General features: G+C 37.0%; 1 protein-coding gene across 3 annotated transcripts in view; it reads left to right on the forward strand.

The window, feature by feature from the left end:
- Positions 1 to 23,122, forward strand: part of git1 (G protein-coupled receptor kinase interacting ArfGAP 1) — a 36,373-nt gene that overhangs the window by 1,762 nt on the left and 11,489 nt on the right. For 2 of the 3 annotated variants that reach the window (XM_028465260.1, XM_028465262.1), the window contains exons 2-14: positions 6,407 to 6,540; positions 7,812 to 7,924; positions 10,170 to 10,275; positions 11,389 to 11,475; positions 11,567 to 11,697; positions 13,227 to 13,321; positions 13,409 to 13,451; positions 14,797 to 14,823; positions 16,025 to 16,073; positions 17,767 to 17,839; positions 18,985 to 19,082; positions 21,004 to 21,115; positions 21,848 to 21,972. In XM_028465260.1, the coding sequence (XP_028321061.1) occupies positions 6,407 to 6,540; positions 7,812 to 7,924; positions 10,170 to 10,275; positions 11,389 to 11,475; positions 11,567 to 11,697; positions 13,227 to 13,321; positions 13,409 to 13,451; positions 14,797 to 14,823; positions 16,025 to 16,073; positions 17,767 to 17,839; positions 18,985 to 19,082; positions 21,004 to 21,115; positions 21,848 to 21,972 (1,193 nt within the window). The remainder of the gene's footprint in view (positions 1 to 6,406; positions 6,541 to 7,811; positions 7,925 to 10,169; positions 10,276 to 11,388; positions 11,476 to 11,566; positions 11,698 to 13,226; positions 13,322 to 13,408; positions 13,452 to 14,796; positions 14,824 to 16,024; positions 16,074 to 17,766; positions 17,840 to 18,984; positions 19,083 to 21,003; positions 21,116 to 21,847; positions 21,973 to 23,122) is intronic. The other variant, XM_028465261.1, reaches the window with a different exon arrangement.

The following is a 23,122-nucleotide window of genomic DNA, read 5'->3' on the forward strand; positions in this document are numbered from 1 at the left end:
TGGGTATGGGTGATTGAAGTGCGACATCTGTAGAATTATTCTAGTTTTTATTTTGAGTATGATTCCTGAGCACATAGTATGGCAGTGGCTATCCGCACGTAGACGTTCTACCCGTACCTTGCGCCCCTCATTGGCCTGTTTAGGTCAAGTGACTAAGACGCTAGTACTTGTACTTCCGTTTACTATTAATACATAGATTCTTAAAGTATGTTACAGACATGCTACGTATTTATGAATTGTTGTAATCATACGTAGCACCCCTCATTAGCCAGTACTTCTGTTTGCTATTAATACGTAGATTCCTAAATTACGTTACGAATGAACTGACCATAACCTTCTGAAGTGGATTTTAATTTCTTTGCCACCGTGAATTTGTACTTGTATTGCTTGTTCAGCAATTTTTTTTGTCCGTACAGAATGGTCACATGGCTTCCTGTAACGTCATCGGCCACTTACGAATAGCACCCGTGGTTGTCTGTACGTCTACGTATGGCTAGCCACTTCATATTTTTTATTTTTTTTTACCTTGACAATGAGAATATTGAAAAAGATTATAGCCTCAAAAATAATATGTATAAAATAAACTATATCAAATAAATTGCAGCCTAATGATCTTTAAATTGATTTGAAATTGATTTCAGTTTTCAGCAGTATTCTTTCAGCGTGACGAAACCAAAAATCTGTAAATGTGTCATGTGTTAGATTATCTCATACTTCCAATCCTTAAAGGATCCTATGAGTCTACGATAGGCTGCTGCTCAGTACACCAAAAACACCAAAACTCACCAAATGCAGAATTGAAACATGGAAACACTTGAGACTCAGGCCTTGTCCACACGTATGTAGCTGGGTATTTTTTATAAACGTACATCCAGCCTCCTCCATTTCGCCACACATAAAAGTTTAAAAAAAACCGCATAAATGTGCTATCCACCAATGAATGGACGTCACTCTATGTTGTTGGCAGGGGGGTGTGGCTGGTGCCCCGCTGTGTCTGAGGAGTGGGGGGATGCTGCCGTGCTTCGTGGGTCCGGTATGGTTTGGGAGGTGCTTTGGGGTGGGTTTCCGACTGTGCTGTTCGGTGCGTCCCTGGGGCCCGTCCAGCTGCGACAGGGAGCCACAGCGTAGCAGAGAAACCCGCACCGCCCACAGGAAGATGCCCCCACCCCCCACCCCAACGAGAGAGATCGCCATCCACCCCACACCAATGCTGCTCGCACAGTCCATATGACGTTTGGAAACTTTAATCGGTTATCAGTGTCCACACTCAAACGTAAAGAGTTTTCCATAATATTCACTTTGGTCAGAGTTTTCCAAAAGCCCCATTTTTAATTACCTTATCCTACGTTTTCGTGTGGATGACATGCCAAACCATAGAAAAATATATTAGTTTTAGCAGATACCCTGCTATGTGTGGGCGGAGTCTCACATCATCCTACTGACAGATGACAGACATCAGTTGGCAAACTAGCACATGAAGGGTCAAATAAACCAAATTAAATAAATTCAATTCAAATGAACCAGATTGCTACTGGTCTAGCCCATAACATTTATTGGTCATGACAGACAGAGTATGTAGTATGTGTATGTAGTATGCACTGCTGCTAGCCCCAGTTTGTAATACTTCCACTTTTTAAAGTACCTGCTAGCTGAGGGTCTAAATGAACAGATTGGTGCACTAGTGTCATCTCACCGTGTGGTGAGAAGCTAAATTATTATTAAGGGTTCCACTACTGATATGTGCAGGGGTGCACATAAGTGGTGCCGTAGAGGTGGGAGTCTTTAGGCACGCCACGATTTGATTCCATTCCGATTAAAGGGACTGCGATTCAGTCATGAATGCATTATCCAGATCTTGAATCAAGATGACACCTTTTCACAGTTTTTATTTGTTTCTAACCGTGACCAGTAGTTAATTGTTGTTTTAAAAAAAATTGCATTTGTATTTATTTAGACATGATACAAATGAACCTTTTACCCTTTGTTAAACCAGCAGAGAATATCTGCAAATTGGTCAGCATTGTAAAGAGCCAAAGTGGAAGCATCATTGCTTGTAACATGTACAATACAATAATCAAACACTAAACAAAAAAGAGCTGTTCTAAATCAGAATCAGATATATGGTCCTTTATTGATCCCAGGGGGAAATAACTTTTTTACAGAGGCCCAAAAAATATTGCAGATGAAAAGAAGAAAGACTAAACAAATAAAAGAAAGAAAAGAAAACATACATAATTAAGACTGTTAGTTAAATAGGGGTTAAATACAAATGCACACATTACAGTAAAAATAAAAAAATTAAAATAAAATTATACAAATATAATACAGTTATATATTCAAGAAACTGTTGGTTAAAGGGAGGAGTTGTACAGTTTTGAACACATTGACCAAGATGGACTTTACCTTCGACAGCATCCTCCTCTCCGTCATCACCGTCAGTGAGACAGAGAAAATTGATGAAAAATTAGAAATTATACATAGAGTTTATTATATAAAGTAAAATCAATTTACAGCTCAACTGTAGTAAAATATTTGACGTTTCTATTTAACAAAAGGCTGACCCTAGCTGGTCACAAACTAATAGTACTTTTGCCTGAACATCAGTTCCAGAGTAGAACATGATCCCACCCTTTTAACAGCAGCTTTCAGTGGGAGAACTTCCACACATTCAAACTGCAAATGTGCTGCTTAGATGGTTGTAAAGTGTGGTTCTCCACCTCCGTACTCATCGTGACACACACAGCTTGGCTCTTGTCCAGTTCACTTAGACCATTGACTTTATAGAAACAGAAATACCTCCATACGTGATGTTTTAATCTAAATGGTTGGGTAAATCTCCTGTGTGGCCACTGCTGCCAAAAATAATTAATAATAAATGTTCCTGTTGAAAAAATCCTTCAGTGTTCCACTTCATTCCTTCTGTCGCATGTAATTTATCATTTTAGTAATCGATTGTTGGAAATATATCTATCGATTATAATCGATTATGTCAGAATGATGACGTATCAAACTAGGGGGATTGTTTGTCCCATTTTCTGATTGCAACACATGAAGTGTAACCCAAAAAATGCCGAGCCAGCAGCTGATGACAGGCCACCTCCTTCCTACTCAGCTTTTGTGTCATAGTGGAGGATAAGTTGACGTCTCTGCTTTGATCCAGCAAAGCCCCAGGGCCGCTTTTCTGTCGCTCCACTGCAATCTGTGAGTGAGTTCATAGCAACAACTCTCTAATGTTATTCTGTCAGTAAATCCTTTTCATGAGTCTACTGTTAGCCAAACAAATGACAATGTCAGGGATGTTAAATTTGCTGCGTTCATTTGTCAATTTTAGAATTTGGTGTTTAACAAATTCAATCAATGTCTTTTTGTATTGTATGCAATTTTACATTGTGTCTTGAATTTGATGGAACTGATTTACTTTACTTCACTTATTTTGCCTTTTTCAAACAGAAAGTTGTCAATACTGTATGAATAAATATAGGAACTGATGAGATGTCAAAAAAAAGTGTGTGCAGAGCCGGCTAGTAAGGGTGTAAGAAAAAATTAATTCTGCGACATATCGCAATATTTCACCGCGCGGTTATTGTATCAATCCAAAAAATGTCCAAATAGATTTTTTTAATCATGTTGTTTCTTTTTTTATTATTATTTTTTTTTTTTTACATAAAACCATTTAATTGTGTAACATATGCATAGCACGTAAACACCCAGTCACTGTCAGTGAACCACATCAGACCATGGTAAACTACCTCAATCCTCAATGCATTTTAGCTGGAAGTTAATTGCACTGTATTTTCATAAAACATGCTGGGCACCATCTCGATGTGTGTGGATTTAAGAACTTAAACAAAACTTTAAAGTTTTCTGAAAATGTTATTTCTAGAGGTGTGGATAAAAAAAATTGATTTCACGATATATCGCAATTTTTTGGGTGCCAATTTTAAATCAATTAAAAAAGAATCTATTTAATTATTTATTTATTTTTTTCCTGACATTTAATCACTTTTTTTTCTCATTGTATTTTTTACATTTTGGTGGACGTGTGTTTTCTATTGCTGGAGACATTGGCACTTCTCAGCGGAGTAGCCAAACTACTGGGCATGTTGACCTGCTCCTGTTCCTACATAAAAACCTTGAAAATTGTGGCACTTCCGCACCTCCACTTCGGTAGATGGCGCCGTAGATATAATAATAATAAATATGATGTTGTAAAGCAAATTGTCCTCTGAATGATCAATATCTTCTGATGAACATATACATCAACTTGATTTTTCATCTCTACATTTAATTTTGATATTAACTGCATAGAAAATCGCTATTTATTGCGATATCGTGATAATATTGTATTGTGAATCGTGATACGTATCGTATTGCAACATCCTTGCCAATACTCACCCCTCGTAATTTGACAGTTTGATAAACATTAGGGCTGTCACTTTAACGTGTTAATTGTGATTAATGAATTACAGGAAAAAATGCCGTTAATTGTAAACGGTAAATGGACTTGATTTATACAGTGCTTTATAACCACACTGAAGCAGTCTCAAAGCGCTTTACATATCAACTCATTCACCCAATCACTCTCACATTCACACACCAGTGGGACAGGACTGCCATGCAAGGCGCTAGTCAACCACTGGGAGCAACTTAGGGTTCAGTGTCTTGCCCAAGGACACTTCGACACATAGTCAGGTACTGGGATCGAACCCCCAACCTCTCGATCAGAAGACGACCCACTACCACCTGAGCCACGGTCGCCCTAATTGTTTCCAGTATACCCATAATACTGATGCACAGGGTACAATAACAAGACGGGAGACTGCCGAGCTGCTCGGCTTCGTTTGCGTTAATTTTGGCTTTTAAAGACACTTGGTGGAAAACTAAAGCCTAGTTGTGTCCACATTGTGCAAGAAAAAGTTTGCTTTACCCACGCTACCACCTTAATGCTAAACATGTAGCAGCTAGCACGGACACTCGGACAGTGCTCGCTGCTACATGCTAAGAGTGTGCCTTGACTGACAAATGAACAAACTCACTGGATAAATATTATTTTCTGAAGCAGAGAAAAAGCAACAAGTTCTGTGTCAGAAAAGTGTTTTTACTGTTTATGATGTGCTAACTTATAGCGCTACATATATGTTTGTATTTTTTATTATTTGAAAATTGACAAAAAGTTTCACATACTACGTCTGCATCTGTTCAAGTCTGCTAAAAACAATAAATTACTTTATAAAGCCACTTTATTATATATCAATGTTTAGATCTGCCACATTAATGTGATTTAAATGAAAATACCTCAAGTTGAGGGCGTTTCTCAGCATTTTTTTGGTGCGATCAAAAAATAGATTAATTAGATTAATTAATTTCAGAGCATAATTAAATAATTGCACAGTTTGTTTAATGTCTTGACAGCACTAATAAACATATCACTTGTTTTTGATATTGGTACCTGAATTAGTTAGGTACTATTTACTTGCTCTCGCAAAAAATTAAATGAATTGTGTTTCATACCATTTTGTACTTGTAAAGGCGTCATTTTTAATTATTGCTATTGCAATATATCATGATGTATATTGTATTAGCATCAAGATATATCGGGATGCATTGTATTGTGCCATGCAAATTGTGAAATGTATCGTTAGATTCACGAGAACACACACCCCCCAGTATCTAGACACATAATTCCTGTTTTTGTAATTTTTTCTGCTGGCAAAATGACCCAAAGCCCATGATCAGTTCATCTGATTAAAATGTTTTTAAAGCCCCATTAATACCATAAGTGCAGACAGTTTTCCTCCCAGCCTGAGAATGAGTGAGTCAAGCACGTTTTAGATTTGTGTATTTGTGCATGAATGCTGTTAGCCCATTAGACTTTGATCTAATATGTGTCTTATTTCAGTGGTGGTTGTGTGAGCCGCTCTTCATGTCGTGTCCTGAGGTCTTTAACATGAGCCAGCTTTTTTAAACTTTTTTATTTTTTTTAAACTTCTTTTTAATTTGTGGGAGGAGCTTGAGCCCAAAATAGTAACATATAAAATATAGGAAGAAAATAAATTAAGAAAAAAAGACAACCCTATGATTTAAAAAAAAAAAAAAAATTTACATTTTTTTTTACTAGCTCTGTTTTTTTCTCCAGTGGCCCCAATCCATAAATAAGAGAATAATTGCAAAAATGAATTTTACCTGAATTTTTACTGATTATAGTGAAATGTTTAAATAACATAATACATGCTGCCAGGCATCAGGTCAATTTCAATATTGAGCACTTACATTAAATTATGTGAATTTTTATTTGTTTTTTTCTATTGTCCTCATTGCATATCAATGATGCCATTCATGTCCTTTACAAAGCTGAAAAGCCAAGTTATGGTAGAATGTTTGAACATTAACTGTGTCTCTGTGTCAGACCCAGGCTGGACCAGCATCAACAGAGGAGTCTTGATCTGTGACGAATGCTGCTCTGTCCATCGTAGCTTAGGTCGACACATCTCCATCGTCAAGCACCTTCGGCACAGCGGATGGCCTCCCGCACTGCTGCAGGTAAGCCTCATATAGCACGGAGTAGACCAGGGGTTCTCAACCTTGGGTCAGGAGACACTGGGAGGGGTTTACCAGATGCCTTCAAGAAACAATTTCAGCCCATTTTGGCTCATTTTTACCATTTTTTTCTGCAACTACACCAAACTTACCATATTTGAACCTGTGTTTATCACTTTATCTTGCCTTTTAATGCATTTTGTTACATTACTCCCATTTATGCCACTTATCCATCAACTTTCAATGACTTTTCTGCACATTTTTTACACTTTCAAGACATTTTCAGCACTTTTAAACCCTTTCCACCACTTTTCCCACCTAATGAAAAGTGACAATAATGTTGATGCATTATTGTCACTTTTAACCTTTTTTCACCATATGTCATGCTTTTTTTTTTTTTACCAATTTAACCACATTCACCATTTGTCATGCCCATTATTTACCAGTTTAAACTAATTGGTCTTACTTTTTTCTATCACTTTTAAGCCAATATTGCCACTTTGAACCCTTTTTACCACTTTTTCTGTAAGTTTTTGGCCACTCTAATTTGCAATTTTTAACCAATTTCTGTGGTTTTTAAAATCCCATTTCATGACCATTTTTGGTCAGCTTTAACCATTATTATTTCATCTTTAAGATGATTATATACTATGGCGTAAATAATAATAAACTTCCTAGATAATAGTGGATCTTTATTCAGATAAATAAATACATGTGGTTATCACAGATCCATAGAACAATGGACCATCATTTTGCTGACTTTATGGATGGGTCCAAAAAGCTCTCCACTTTATTTCCCCTTATAGATGGCCCTGTCTCCACATGACTGTTCCTCAGTGTTCATGTCTGTGTTCAACCACCTTCAGCTACAGTGAGGGTCCCCTGTCTCTGACACCTTTATTTTGGGGGTCACAGGCTGAAAAAGGTTGAGAACCACTGGAGTAAACAACACTGATCATCAATATGTTTTACACTTATTGTGTATTGTATTTTTTGTTAGTAATTCGTTTTTGCATGTGTTTGGTAGAAAAATCTGGAAAATAAACTACTCAAGTATTTATTTCTGTCTCGTTTACTTAGGTCTACGTTAGGTCCAGCCACCGATATCAAAAAATACAGTTTTATTTTATTCAAAAAAATTTAGATGTTTGTTTCATATCTGAGTACAAACACATTTGAACTTTGGATGATGAACTGTGGCTTAGTGATGCACAGTGGAATTGATGTGGACTGAGGACCTATTGCCAACTCACTGCTACTTGTGTGTGCTTCAGATGGTCCAGACCTTGGCCAGTAACGGCGCCAACTCCATATGGGAACACAGTCTCCTGGACCCTGCACAAGTGCAGAGTGGTCGGAGGAAACCCAATCCTCAGGACAAGGTCCAGTAAGTATTAAACCAGCTAGAGTACAACTATTTTCTATGAGTTGTGGTTAGCCTTCTCTAATGAATATTGTCTCACCAAGAGGGTGAAAATCTGTATTTGCCATAAGGGTGTGCGACCTGACGATATTAGATCGTAAAGGATTAAAACATGACGACAATCTGCCAAAACAAGGAGATCGTAGAACTGTCTGTAGTGCTCATTTTATCCCTTGCGGTGTTGTGTCTGTGCCATATGTCTATGGCCCATACACAGCACATAGACAGGTTTTTTTCTCTGCCAAATCACACCATTTATTAATCAGGCTCAAGTCAGCAGTACAGATACACACCGAAGAATCAGAGCTTATTATTAACATGTGTCTTACCTTAAAAATAAATGGAAATCACCAAACTGATATGGTGCCTTGTTATGTAACACCCTGAAGGAGAGGAACGAGGTACAGCACATATAGTATGGGATATCATGCCCCCGCGTGGCCTACTGAGGAGACCTCTAATGTGCCACCTCTAGTATGTGAGGCTCCGCCTGCATAATAAATATGGCTGTCATCACAATCATCCTTCACTTCAGTAGCCGCTCTTCACCGAGCCCTGCTGCACAGCAGGGCAAAGAAGTGTTCCCATTCTTCAGGGAACAGAAGTTATAGTCGTAACATTTAGTTCCGAAGGGCGACCGTGGCTCAGGTGGTAGTGGGTCGTCTTCTGATCGAGAGGTTGGGGGTTCGATCCCAGTACCTGACTATGTGTCGAAGTGTCTTTGGACAAGACACTATATAAAATCAAGTCCATTTACCATTTTACCATTCCCTTTCAGTTGATTCACTCAGTACAACACATATAGTATGGGACGTGTATACACGCCCCGCAGAGCAGCTATGAACTGGAATCAAATCTCCAGCACTCTAGTACATGCTAGGCCCAGTAGAAAGAACCGAATGGGCCACCAAAGGGGCCGTTACATCGAGACGGTAAAACCAAACAAAAGTGTGCGGTGATGACCAACTGGTGGCATGACAGATGTCACCTAAAGATGAACCATTTCAACACCGGGTCTCGCTGTATCGGCTGGTGTAGCATTAGCACGGAGTGCTAACAGCTGATGTGTGTGAACAATGGCTGTGGCTTCAAGCAGTGACTCCCAACATGATCGGCAGCAGAAAAAGTAGTGCAGTTTGGGCGTCCAGTAGTACAGTTTGTTTTAGCTGTTAGATAGTTGGAGTGGGAGGAGCTCACATTCTAGGAGGCGTGTTAGGTGACGTCATATGCCAACATGGGAAAAATCCAATTTGCACATTTAAAGCTGACTTTTTCCAAAATGTGGAATAACAAGAAAGGAGGAAACAGAACGTTTTCAACTTTGTCCCTCTGAATGAGGCTAAATGGATGTATATCACTGTCGCAAAACCATTAGAAAGTGATGTTTTAATGCACTTTAGCTTTTTTTTGGAATGCATGTTTTGCTTTATTTGAAGGGCTAATATAAACGAAAATTCCCCATACTATATGTGTTGTAAAGTTTTTCTTTTGCTTGTCAGCCTTTATGTTAATTGTACTTTGGACCAGTTTGATTAATTGCTTACATTATTTTTTACATTTTTTTGAAAAGTACCCTGACTTGAATTATCTTTCATCCTTTTTTTACATTTAGGGCCATGATTTTAAATAGGTGAATTGGTTTGTTTACTGGTAAACAACTTGAAAAAAATTGTGATAAGATCGTGATTTTACAAAGAAAAAAATTGTGATTTAATTTTTTCCCATATTGCCCACCCCTAATTTGCAGGAGAACGTGATTATAAAGGGAAATAGGATTCATAAACCAAGTGCTAGGATTACAGGTGAAATATTAAAAAAGCATCATCTCCCCTGCATTATTCATCAAGTGTTTTTAAAAGGGAAGCAGGAACCAGCAAAGGTAGCTCATTAGTCCTGGTTTATTGCAAGAACAACCTTTTTTTTTTTTTACTGCAGTGTGTGTGGCAACATGGTCATGATTATTATCTGTATAAATTTGAAAGAAACACATTCCCAACTTTTAAAAAGCCACTTTGTCAGAATCAAATAATATACATGTTAATGTGAGATCAGGCCTGTTTATTGTGATTTTTTTTTACTTTTGCTTTACAAAACACATGAAGAGAAAAGCTAGAATAGTGGTGCCAAAAATAAAAATACATTAATTTATAAACAACAAATCATATTCAGGTGAATTTTCTAATCCTCTTACCTTTTGTTTTTTGTGCAGTCCCACTAAATCAGAGTTCATCAGAGCCAAATACCAAATGCTGGCGTTTGTGCACAAGCTGCCCTGTCGTGATGATGATGGCGTTACGACAAAGGATCTCAGTAAGGTAACGCACAATTATGTTTATCTTTATGAACTTATATGTTTTAATGTCTGATGATTGTCTCAGGAAAAGGTAAACTAGATATGAAACATATTTTAATGATTAACTATATACAGTATAATATGTGTAAGCCATAGATCTCTAACATGGTTCCCCAGTTTTGTGTTTAATTACATTGCCATTTTTCTAAAATTTCCATGCCAATTACAATTATATGTACTTAATTACAATTTAATTATGATTGCAACATATGTTCAGTTACATAATTCAGTTACAGTTACAATTATTAGATCAGATTAGATGGGCTTGACTAATCCCTTGAGAAAGCTCTCTCAGGGAAATTAATTCCAATTCAGACAGAAATCTACTGCTTCACATTAATCTCTAAAATATATTGTGACATTTTCTTTTTGAAATTAAATAGTGTGTCACTCATTTTTATCTCTTTATCAACAGAACATGTTCGTTTAACTTCTGATCTTTCTTTTGGTAAAATAAACATAAATTGATTTTTTTAGGCTGTATTTGTAGTGAGAAGTTTTTTGAACACCTTCTGGAAGAGAACATTATCTGTGTTATTTTATAATAAACAATATATTACACATGTTTTGATTTAACAAATAATGGATGTGTCTTGTCATAATATCCTGCTTTGTTTATCAATCGTACTTCTTTTTTTTTTTTTTTTTATTTAACAATAAAATAATAGAATTTATTATGGTTTTAAAAGTGGTTCTACACAATATATCATATATGGCAGTATCAAAGTACAATAAATTGTAAACAAGGTTGTAGAGTTGCATTGTTTTGATGTTTAAATAAAAGTGGATCGTTCACATCAGAGGATAAAGACATAATGGTTTAATCAGCTTTTTAGAGCTTGACTCAGCAGTAAAGAAGCACACTGTGTTTTCAGTGAATGCCACACCTTACACGTGCTCATTAACTCCACCCAGCAGGAAGTCAACCATGTGACACAGCGGGATGTATAATTATAATCCATAATGCTATGGAGCTCCTCTGGGCTAATGAGGAGATTCAGCCTCTGTCTGTCTGTCTGTCTGTCTGTCAGTGATGATTCATTCCTGTACTTTTATATCTGCTTTTCTCTCTCAGCAACTACATTCTAGTGTACGGACGGGCAGCTTAGAGACGTGTCTCCGCCTTTTGTCTCTCGGTGCTCAGGCCAACTTCTTTCACCCGGTCAGAAATAAGTTCACCTGCTGAATCTCTGTGTGACTGTGTGTACATAAACACTGTGTATTTTCATCTCACCATGTTTGTGTGTGTGCAGGAGAAAGGAACGACGCCTCTACATGTAGCAGCCAAGGCAGGACAGATCCTGCAGGCTGAGCTGCTGGTTGTTTATGGTGCAGACCCTGGGGCCCCTGACATTAATGGACGCACACCTATGGACTACGCCAGGTATATGACACATGACACACAAGCATTGATAGGGAGAATTACATTTTTGAATTACATCAGTGAATCAATTACGTCTTCAATTATCCATGTTCAATTGCATCTAAATAATGATTACGGTGACCAGCATTCTTTCAATTACAATTATGATTTTTCCACTGAAAGTCAATTACATTTACGTTCTCAATCACTACAGTTCTAATTCAATTAATCACAATTGATAAGCCAATAATAAACAACCTCATAAAACATAACGTCCTCTTAAGGACTACAAAACACCCAACTATCTGGTCTTTGAAGAGAGCAAACGTGTTTTCACTTGCTCCGACAACATGACCTTGGGAGATTAACAGCCTGAGAAAAGCCCACGACGAAAAGAAAAATGGTTGAAAAAGGCACTACAGAACCTATTCCGGGTTTGGAAGAGGTCAAGGAGATGATACGTAATCTCAAAGACGATCTATCTCTGAAGTTCACTACCGAGATAAAGTCGTTGGAAAATACGCTGGAAAAAGCACTGGATAGCCTTCAAAGTGAAGTAAAGGTACTGGAACAAAAGGATGTAGTGAATGCTGAAGAGATAAAAGTGCTGAACGCGAGGGTTGAAGAGCTGGAACAAAAGGAACTTTTCTTGAACTGGAGGAACGCAGACAACGTCTGGCAGGGAACAAGGCCGACACGAACAACGATAGAGAGGAGGAGGAATAAAAAAAAAAAGACAACACTGACTACAGATGAGAATAAATCTTACACAAAAAAGGTCTGTTCAGAACAACCTAAGAATGTTTGACCAGAGAGACAAGCTTTGATGTAAATTTGCGGTGTTCGAAACAGGGGACGGGACCTAGATAAGCAAACTGCTTCTCTCGTCTCCTTTTTCGGCATGTGTAAAAAAAAAAAGTGAATGTAACCATGTCGGAAATAAACTGAATGAATAAATAAAAATAAAATAAAAAAAGTTAGCTTTCTGTTAGCATCTCTTATGATAATGGGTCAGTTTTGACCCATGTCTTATAACAGTTACACTAAAAAACATTATCATCTAATTTGTTTCTCATCTCTTGGTTACCTTGTTAGGCTTCCTTATCAATGATAATATTGATTTTATTGTTTTTGTTGTGGGCATCTGAGCCTTCTTTCTGTCAGTGTACACCTCGATTAAATTTTGTATTTTTTCTAAATGATAAAATAATACTCGAGAACTGAAATGTAGTGTGAAAAATGTATATGATATGCTATAGAACTTTACCATGGTTCCCCAGTTTTGCATTTCAATTAAATTGTAGTTTTTATAGAATTTTCATCCATTCATTCCTCCATTTTCAGACCTGCTTTTTCCTATTTCAGGGTCGGGGGCTAGAATTCCCATGCCAATTCATTGTAATTCATTATCAATTACGCGATTACAACCCTGCATGAGACAAGTGTCGATTGATATTTTGATGCTTTGTTACAAACCACATCACACGAAATCATGAAAAGTAAAAATGTGTGAAATAAAAAGGGAAATCTGTTCTTTCTTTGATTTCCAGACAAGCAGGTCACATGGAGCTAGCAGAGCGGCTGGTGGAGTGTCAGTATGAGCTAACGGACCGGCTAGCGTTCTACTTGTGTGGCCGTCGTCCAGGTAAAGCATTTTTTCCACATGAAGCTGCAGCGCTTATAGTCACTTCTAATGCTTCTAATGCTACTGCTTTCTCCTCGTGTTCCTCAGATCACAAGAACGGACATTACATCATCCCTCAGATGGCAGACAGGTACACACCAAAGTGTCAAATTTATTCTATAGATTCTCAACAGCTTGTTGATGCTGTTGAATGAGTGCTTTGAATGCATTGCAGAACACTTCATTATTACTAGCTGTGCTTTGACTGTTCTGTTATTGCCTCTTTGCACTATTTCAGTTGTTTAGCATGCATTTATTAATGCTAATGCAGTGTACTGTCCTGACCAGAGAGTGGCGCCCTAGTAGTATAACGATCTGTTATAATAAAAATGTCTCAAATGGCTTTATTCCAGGTTTGGGGTCAATTACATTTTTCAATTACAATTGCATCTTCAATTATCCATGTTCAATTACAGCTCAACTGCAGTTATGCTGGCCAGCATTTTTTCCGATTACAATTAGTATTTTTCCCCTGAAAGTTCTGAATTACAAAAGTGAAATTACAATTAATCACAATTACTGAGCCTTTAATACAATATATAAGCCCATAGAACGGAGCCTTCCTCTTTTGTTAGCGTCTCTTATGTTATGATGTTTTAAATCAGCTGAAAAATACACTAAAATACGTTATTTATTGTCTAATTTACAAAATGCTAAAATTGAATAAAAAAACATTGTTTAAAAAAAAAAAAAAAAATCTATTGTCTAATTTGTTTTTCATCTCTTGGTTACCTTGTTAGGCTTCTTAATCTATTAAAATATTGGTATTAATATTTTTGGTGTGGGCGTCTGAGCCTATTTTCTGTCAGTAAATCCCTTAGAAATGGTCTTAAAGTGAACTGACAGGTAGTGGGAAATAAATAAAAAGAGGTGGTCTGAAACACATTTTAATAATGATTAATTATGTTTATTAGCCATAGAACTGTAACATGGTTCCACAGGTTTGCGTTTAAAGTGTAAATGACAGTTTTTATAGAATTGCCGATTATATTTACAAAGTCGATTATCTGAACTCAATTATGATTACAGCAATGTCACATTTTTTCAATTACAATTATAACTACATCATAGTTGTAGTTAATTATCAATTACGCAATTACAATTATAATTGACCCCAGCCCCACTTTATTGACTCAAATGTGAAGTCAGAGTTGATCTTCCTCTGGTCTGTTGGATGCATTGGTTTGTTTGTGTTGGTGTTTCTGGCTGCAGTTCACGTCTAAACTAAGTTCACCTCCAAGCAGGTTTGATTCCTGCGCTGCCGCCTAACTCTACTCAGCTCTGCTCTGTTCTTGGTGAACGGTTGCTCTCGATTATACAACCTAAAACTGTTTTGATGTGGCTTCTTTTCCCTCTTCTCTCTTTCTCTCCCTTCTTGACTCTTTCTCACTCCTTTTTCATCTTCTCTCCCATTTCGCTGCGCTCGGTGGAGCCAGAGCTCGTCCTAAGTGCCCGACACAGAGGTATCTCTACTCTCTTTGTTCTCTTTCTTTTCTGACCAAATGTTTCTTCCATCCTCCTCCGTCATCCTATCATCCAGTTTAGCATGTGTATACACAGTAAATCCCTGCTGCATATCTGCTTCCTTCTGTTTTGGTCTGATAGAAAAAAACAGAAATCTAGGTTTGGAATCAAATTTTTGTGTGTATAAAAAAATAAATAAATAAAATAAAAAAGAGGTGATTTGGCTACTGCAGGTCAAAAACAATGCTTCAAAGTGTAATATTTGACCAGAAGATCAATGAAGTATCTTTTGTAATTGTTTTTACAGCTTTTTTTGTTTGATCCTAAAAATGTAATATTGTATGATAGTTGGAGTTGTAATTATATCATAAAGTAGGATGTAGGCGTATAATTGAAGGCTTCTTGGTGGTTAAGTGGTGGCCGTTGCCGGGTCAAGTCCCAACCAATCATAGATTCTAGTCCTGCTTGTGGTTCTCAAATATAGAAAGGCTCCATTAACTCTTGTGCTGTGTTTGAGATGTCATACTAACATACGAGTCATCTATAGTGCGTTCACATTGACAAATGCCTGGATGTATATTACTGTATATTGGGACAGTTTTTAAGTATGCACAGTGGGCACACTAGTCATACTCAACCAACCCATGAGGGTCTGGAAGCCGGAATTTCAATTTCACAGTCAGACACAGTATATACTCATTGAGTTTGTAGTGCTTAATACGGAGTGTGTCATTCCGAACATAGCCTTGGTAGTCTTATGAGCAATGGTAAATAAAACCACAAAGTAAGTCTGCAATAGTATGTGATAAAGTATGTAACCATTCAAGCTTTTAATTGTTTTGTTAAATAAATAAATAGTGGATTTAGTTTCAAAAGCCAAAATTCCTCTTTTTTTAACTGTTCACATGAAAAAAAATAAGTGATGGAGACGTTGAACCTCCTTTAGACTCCACCAAACCACCATTCACTGAGAAGTCACTATTTTAAAATATTATTAATTAAAAAAACAATGAAAAAAGTTTTGGCATCCAACTTCTTATCACCCAAATGAACCTGCTCTGTACTCACCATCTCACACACCCTTCTCACCTCTTAACCCATTACTGTGGCTTTCTCACACCCCTTCTATGTCTCGTTTTTTTTACTTGTATTTTCACTCTGTAACAGCGCTCCACATGTCACTTTTTGTTTCTTCTTTAGTTTGGATCTCTCAGAACTGGCCAAAGCTGCCAAGAAGAAGCTCCAAGCGGTAAGCTGAAAACGGCTTCATGCACACATACAGCATGTCTGATATTTTCACTGTATGCCAAAAAGACACGGAAAACTGGGATTACAACATGAATCTGAGTGAATATTTGAGTTTTGTCTTTTCACAAGCCTTGTGGGGTTTCTAACAGGGTTCACGCAGATCCTTAAAAACTCTGAAAAGGCATTAAATTCATGAATCTAAAAATAAGGCCTTAATTGTCATTAAAATGTTTTGAACCAATGTTTCAAAAATATTAAATTTTAACACATAAGTATAATTGTATGGCTGTAATTTGTCTCACATCTCAAAATAAATGCTAACATTAGTTTTTTTAAAAAAATAATTTTCTGTAACATTGCACATTCATGACAACTACAAAACAGTGACATAGTTGCAGCGAGACAACATGGGGAAATGTAAATTTAATGAAAATTGCTTGTCCAACTAAAATTTTTCTTTTGTATAGATTTCTGGCAATTTTTGTAGTCATCTTGTGTGTTTTTGGGTTATTTTTTTTTAATTATTTTTGTGTGTTTACCCTAACCTTAGGGCCAAAAGGCGCCTAAACACAAACTTAAAGTTGTATACATAAAGGCTGACTTTACACTGTCATTATTCTGACATGACACCTGTCATTAGCATGAACAACAGCGTTCCCCTGCATCCTTAAAAAGTATCAAAAGACATTAAATGAATGAATCTAAAAATAAGGCCATTAAAATGTCTTAAATCAAGTCCTATACTTATTATACATAAGTATAATTTTATGTTTGTAATTAGTGTCACATTTCAAAATAAATGGTAACATTAATTTAAAAAATATATATATATCATGCAATTATGACAGCGGAACAAACTACAAAACAGTGACGTGGTTACAGCGGGACTCATGCTTGTAGCAACTTTCAACAACATGGAGAAATGTAAATTTAACAAAAATGGTTTTGTTTTTTGTATATATTTTTTTTATTGTTTCATAGATTTCTGGCTATTTTTGTAGTCACCTTGTGTGTTTTGAGTAGGGCTGAACGATTTTGGAAAATAATCTAATTGCAATGTTTTTTCCTCAATATTGCGATTTAATATGTGATTATTTTTTCAAGGGCCTCTTGTCATGTATTGTTCAATGAACACAAGCAATAAATCAATCTGTTTCATAATAAACGATTTCAGATTTATTTAAACTTTAAATAAAATATATATTTTAAAGCACAGATTACAACAATAAATCAAACAAATCTGTGGCTTTACCTCTTCAACGTATCTAACTTCACGTTTCATGAAACATGTAAACATGTGGACTACACTTCTTAAACACTCTCTGAACGTAACAGGATGGTACAAGACAGGACAAGAAAGAAAAAAAAAATTGCGTTTTATGATATTGCGATAATATCGCAATAGCTATTAATCGTTCAGCCTTAGTTTTGAGTGATTTTGTTTATTTTTGTCTGTTTTTTGTGTGTATTTTACTGTCATTTTGTGTATTTTTGTGTTCACTTTGGGTGTCGCCAGTTGCACGTCTGCACTGGACACTGGAAAAAATGTACCCTAACTGATGTGGCTTTTTTTTTTTTCTAAATTGTGTTTACTGTGAAGTTGGTCCTAAATTTATTTTAAAAAATCTTGAATTAAATTTGACTGTAGCTGTAGGAACCCTGTTTAACTTTTGTTTGTTTTGCTAATATTGCAGCTCAACAATCGACTGTTTGAAGAATTAGCCATGGATGTCTACGACGAGGTGGATCGTAGAGAAAACGATGCAGGTGAGCCCCAAGTTTTATCCCTGTTTACCTTTTACATCAATCAAAACAGCCCAGTGAAAAGTTAATGAATGTGACGATCATGAAATTTCTGGAAGTTATGGAATTTGAAAAACTGGTTTTCCAGTCTTGAAGAGTCATGGAATATTTGAACTGTTTTGGAAATATAGCCTATTTTATTTTTATGTTTAAAATACATTAAACCCCAAAGATGTTAAGCCTTATCTCAAAGTGAAAGTGTTGCGTACGCTAAAAACCTGGAAATGCACACGCAAAAAAAAAGATCTCAGCACTTCAGAACTGTCATTGAAATTTGGTCAAATATTTTGGAAAAGTTTCGAAAAATCATTGTGAAAAAAGTGTGGGAACCCTGTAAACTGCATAAGATATGGACTGGGAACAAACAGCTTTTTTTGCGCAGAATAGAATAATTTTATTGTCATTGCACAAGTACAGTGACATTGCACATGCCCCTCCCAACATCAGTGTTCATCAGTAATAAAGTCCATGTACAGTATGTTTGACTGCTGCACTTTCACATTAGTTTCATTTAGTTTTAGTTTTTTTAATTTATTGGTAAAGATGACGCTTGTTCCCTGTAAAATGTTTTATTTGTCAGGATTATTTGCGGGGCAATGGGCGCAGGTGGGGCTAGAAAGTTCGCCTTTCTTCAAAATGGGAATGCCCAAAAACAGTTGTAAAATCACTGTTTTAAAGGAAGGAGTGAAGAGTAAAGGAGTGTAGCAGAGGGAGGACAGATGAAGTGACGGAGGAGGAGAGTTCCTTCAGTCTTTCTCCTCCTCCTTCTCCTCGTTTTGCACGTTTCCTCTGCCTCACTCCTTCACTCTCTGCAACAGGAACTTATTAGAGGTAAGAGGCAAGAACACACACACACACACACACACACACACACACACACACACACACACACACACACACACACACACACACACACACACACAGCACATGCAGTGAGGAGCTCAGGACAGTTGATGGATTTAAACTGTTATACAACATTTATTCTGCTGTTGATGGCTCAGTGCTCCTGTGGGTGGATGGAGTGGGTGTTGGTTGTGGTTTATACAGTATATACACACACACACACACACGCAGCAATGTTTTTTTTTTGCTTTCTATTTTATCCTCAGTGTGGCTTACAACCCAAAATCACAGCACTCTGGTAACAGAACGAAGCGCTGTTCCCTTCTTACCGGTCAATCCTGAGTACTCAGCCACGCGTAACCAGGTAAACACACTTTATTATGTGCTCTTTATATGGAACCACTCTGATGGAAATTCATGATTTTCTCATCTGTGCCAGTAGAAATAAAGACAAAAATAAGTGTGTGTGTGTGTGTGTGTGCGTGTGTGTGCATGTGTGTGCGTGTGTGTGTGTGTTTAGGGGAGCTAGAAGTGTGTAATAATCACATGATGCTCTGGAGTTGTGAGAAACACCTCCTCTTCTCTCACATTCTGGGTGAGAGACGAACCCCATATGTTAGCTGACATAGTTTCTCCTCAGCTGTGTGAAATGAAACACAATCTAGTCCACACGCGGGGAAAAACACACACACACACACACACACACACTGCCACGTGTTCTCTGCACTGACTCGGCAATTGTCAGGGCTCAGCTTGTAAAACGTGTACTTGATTTGTTCCTCATAGTGATGTGTGGATCTGTGATCCTCACTATTCGTATTTGTTTTTTGTTTTTTTTTTACTTCCGTCTGTCGTTAACTCCTCCTACACAGTTTGTACCATTTTGAAAAACGTTAAGAAAATTCCTGTACTTTTATAATTTGTAACTTTTCCAATTTTTCAGTTATACAATTTTTTGTTAAACTGCATGAACTTTTCAGCTCTGATCCCATTGTTATAGTGGACAGCTGGTGGAGCTAGAGGAGCTGCTCCACTTTCTACCTTCAAATCTTTGCAAACAAATGACAAACCATTCAAGCTTTAACATGTTCAGCTGATACGTTCAACACAGTTACACCTTTTTCAACCTGCTGTTGCTAGGTTAATGCTTAGTTAATGCTTAGTTAATGCTAGGTTAATGCTTAGTTAATGCTAGGTTAATGCTAATTGTAGGTTAGTGTTAATGCTAAGTTTGTGTTGGCTAATGCTATTGCTAGCCTAATGTTAACATTAGGCTAATGCTAGGTTGTGTTTATGTTAGGCTAATGCTATTGCTATGTTATTGCTAATGCTAGGTTAGTGCTAATGCTTGACTAATGCTATTTTTGCTAGGTTAATGTTAATGTTAGGTTAATGCTATGTTGTGTTAATGTTAGGTTAATGCTATTGCTAGGCTAATGCTAGGTTGTGTTAATGTTAGGCTAATGCTATTGATATGTTATTGCTAATGCTAGGTTAGTGCGAATGCTTGACTAATGCTATTATTGCTAGGTTAATGTTAATGCTAATGTTAATGTTAGGTTAATGCTAGATTGTGTTAACGTTAGGCTAATGCTATTGTTAGGCTAATGCTGGGTTAGTGCTAATGCTTGACTAATGCTGTTATTGCTAGGTTAATGTTAATGCTAGGTTAGTGCTAAAGCTAGTTAATGTTATGTAAATGTTTAGTTAATGCTAATGCTCGTTAATGATAATTCTAATGCCAGGTGAATGATAATGCTAGTTAATGCTAATATTAGGCTAATGCTGTTAATGCTAATACAAGTTAATGCTGATTCTAATGCCAGGTTAATGTTAATGCTAGTTATGTTAATGATAGGTCAATGCTATTGCTAGGTTAATGCTATTGCTAACGTTAGGTTAAATGTTAAGATAATGTTATACTAATGCTAATGCCATTGCTAGTTAATGCTAAGCTAATGCTATGTGATGCAGGCCAGCACCTCCATCCTCACTTGCATTTTCTTCAGGAAATGCAAATATTGTACTTATGTGCTGTGTAGCTCTTTTTTTCTTTTTAAATATATTTATATGTGTGCGAGGATATTTTGGTTGCATTTCCACTATGACTGGGCTTTTTCCAGCGCACACGGCAGCAGCCGACCACATTCAGGCACTGAGTTGCTGACTGTGGGGCTGCATTGTTTTTCTTTTTCCACACCAATCACAATTGAGGCTTGTGTCGAATGCTGTGTATGTGCGCATAACAAAAACACCTCCCAATGTCGCTTTGTTTCCTCTCAAAGGGCCGTCAGAAGCTGGCCCGTTTCAACGCTCGGGAGTTCGCCACGCTCATTATCGATATCCTGAGCGACGCCAAAAGGAGACAGCAGGGGAAAGAGACCAGCAGTCCCACAGGTGAGAATGGGAACCATCAAATGCACCGTATTTGAATTTAACAAATGATAAATTATATAAAATAGGTTAAACATGGCCAAATATTACAGTTATGTTTGCATTTCTGTTGTTTTTGGGTTTTTTTCCCATAAAGTAATAGTGTTTCAAAATTCTGGGAATTTTCAAAGTTGGAATCTTTCCATGGGAGTTAAGGAGAATAAACAGGAAGTAATAGGGGGAAAAGGGATTTTACAAAATTGAAGGTTAGGCTTTAGCAGGGAATTTAAATATAGTTGAAAAAAATAATTTTAGCATCATTTTGATGACATTTCATGCATTTATACTTGAGAATATTATCTGCTATTCCTCAATCACATGCACAATCACATGGCACACTGCTCACTTGGGGGTATTAATAAATAGTAATAACATTAATTTTAATCAACAGATAATAGGATTTTTCCAATCGGTTTCTTTATTCTAACTGCTTGGATCCTTAAGCCCATTTCTCAATCAAACATACAAAAACCTGTTTTCCAAGGGACAGTAAATATCAAAATTGTTAAATTAGACATTGTAAAAGTAATCATGAAAGTCCAATTGTTGTATTTAGCGTAACTGTGTCCCAGAGTGAAATATGTGCGTATTAAAAGGACAGAAGTCTAGCTCCGTCCTGCCAACAGCGGCTGTATTTGTGCCAAACTGTCTTGAATATTTGAGAACCATTTGATAAAAAGCTTCCATTGTTTCCAGACCCAGTGGACCCGGGTATCGACGATGATCAGCACGACTACGACAGCGTAGCGTCTGATGAGGACACGGACAGTGAGCTGACCACACAGAACAACAACAACACACAACGCAGCAACCGAGCCAAGGTATGATCCATCCTGGATTCATGTGAAACTATGAAACATCAGACATTTAATAAAACATATGATTTGTTATATTCCCTCAGTCCTCAGTCAGAGCTGCAGCATAGCTTTTAACTGACATCATGGACTATTATAGAGGCATTGTTAGAGAAGTGGTGGGTTGGTGTGGGTGTGTGGCTGAAATGACACGGAAGAGAAAAGGAGGGAAAGGCTGGAAAAAGAGGAAGATAGTGTGAGCGCAGCAGCAATACCAAAGGAAAAATGAATTTTACGAGTTATGGTTGTTATGGTACCATCTACAGTATATCTAGAGCAGTGGTTCCCAAACGGTGTGCCGCGGCACAGGAAGTTTGGGAACCACTGATCTAGAGTCATAATATTGGATTGAAAAAAAATGAGAGTAAAGAAACATAATTTCAGTATCTTTTTTGAAACATTTCTCTGGGATTTTGTGAGTGCTGTATAAAGAGTGGTGGTTTGGTTTGCATGAGGGTCACAGGAAGTGGGGGAGGATGAGGTTGAGGCTGAGAACTAAGGCCCTTCTGTGTGTGTTTGTTATACTGACTGCAAGCCAGCTTCCTTTCTTTCCATTAGCTCAGCCATTTGTGCCTAGACAGCATCTATTCATTTTACAGTAAAGCAAAGCCTGTGTATGTACAGCAGGGGTCACCAACATGGTGCCCTCAGGAGCTCCATCTAACCTCTCCAGGATTCAAACTCACAAAGATAAATACAGACGAGTTGTAGTTAGGATTTAGTAAAGTTCAATTCTGCTGAACATAATCTTTAAATGTTTATTTGGTCAGTGGTATGTTATATACTATCTATATATATATATATATATATATATATATATATATTTATTTTTAACCTTAATTTAACCAGTAAAGTCTTTTTCCACTGCAGGAGACATTGTAACTGCACAAAGAAGTGCTCTGAAACCTGGGCATGTTGAACAGCTTGTGTTTTTTTTTTTAATAAAATCTAAAAAGAAAGTACTAACTTTGTGCATTTATTTGTTGTTCTAGACATATACCTAGACAGTTAAGTTGGACTAAAGTTAAGTTGCACTAAAGTCAAAGTTGGTTTAAAAGCCACAGGCAGATTGTATGTTATTTTTTTATTTTAAGTTGTTGGCACATGGCATGTTAAA

The sequence above is a fragment of the Gouania willdenowi genome, chromosome 13 (assembly GCF_900634775.1).
Source record: "Gouania willdenowi chromosome 13, fGouWil2.1, whole genome shotgun sequence".
NCBI lineage: Eukaryota > Metazoa > Chordata > Actinopteri > Blenniiformes > Gobiesocidae > Gouania > Gouania willdenowi.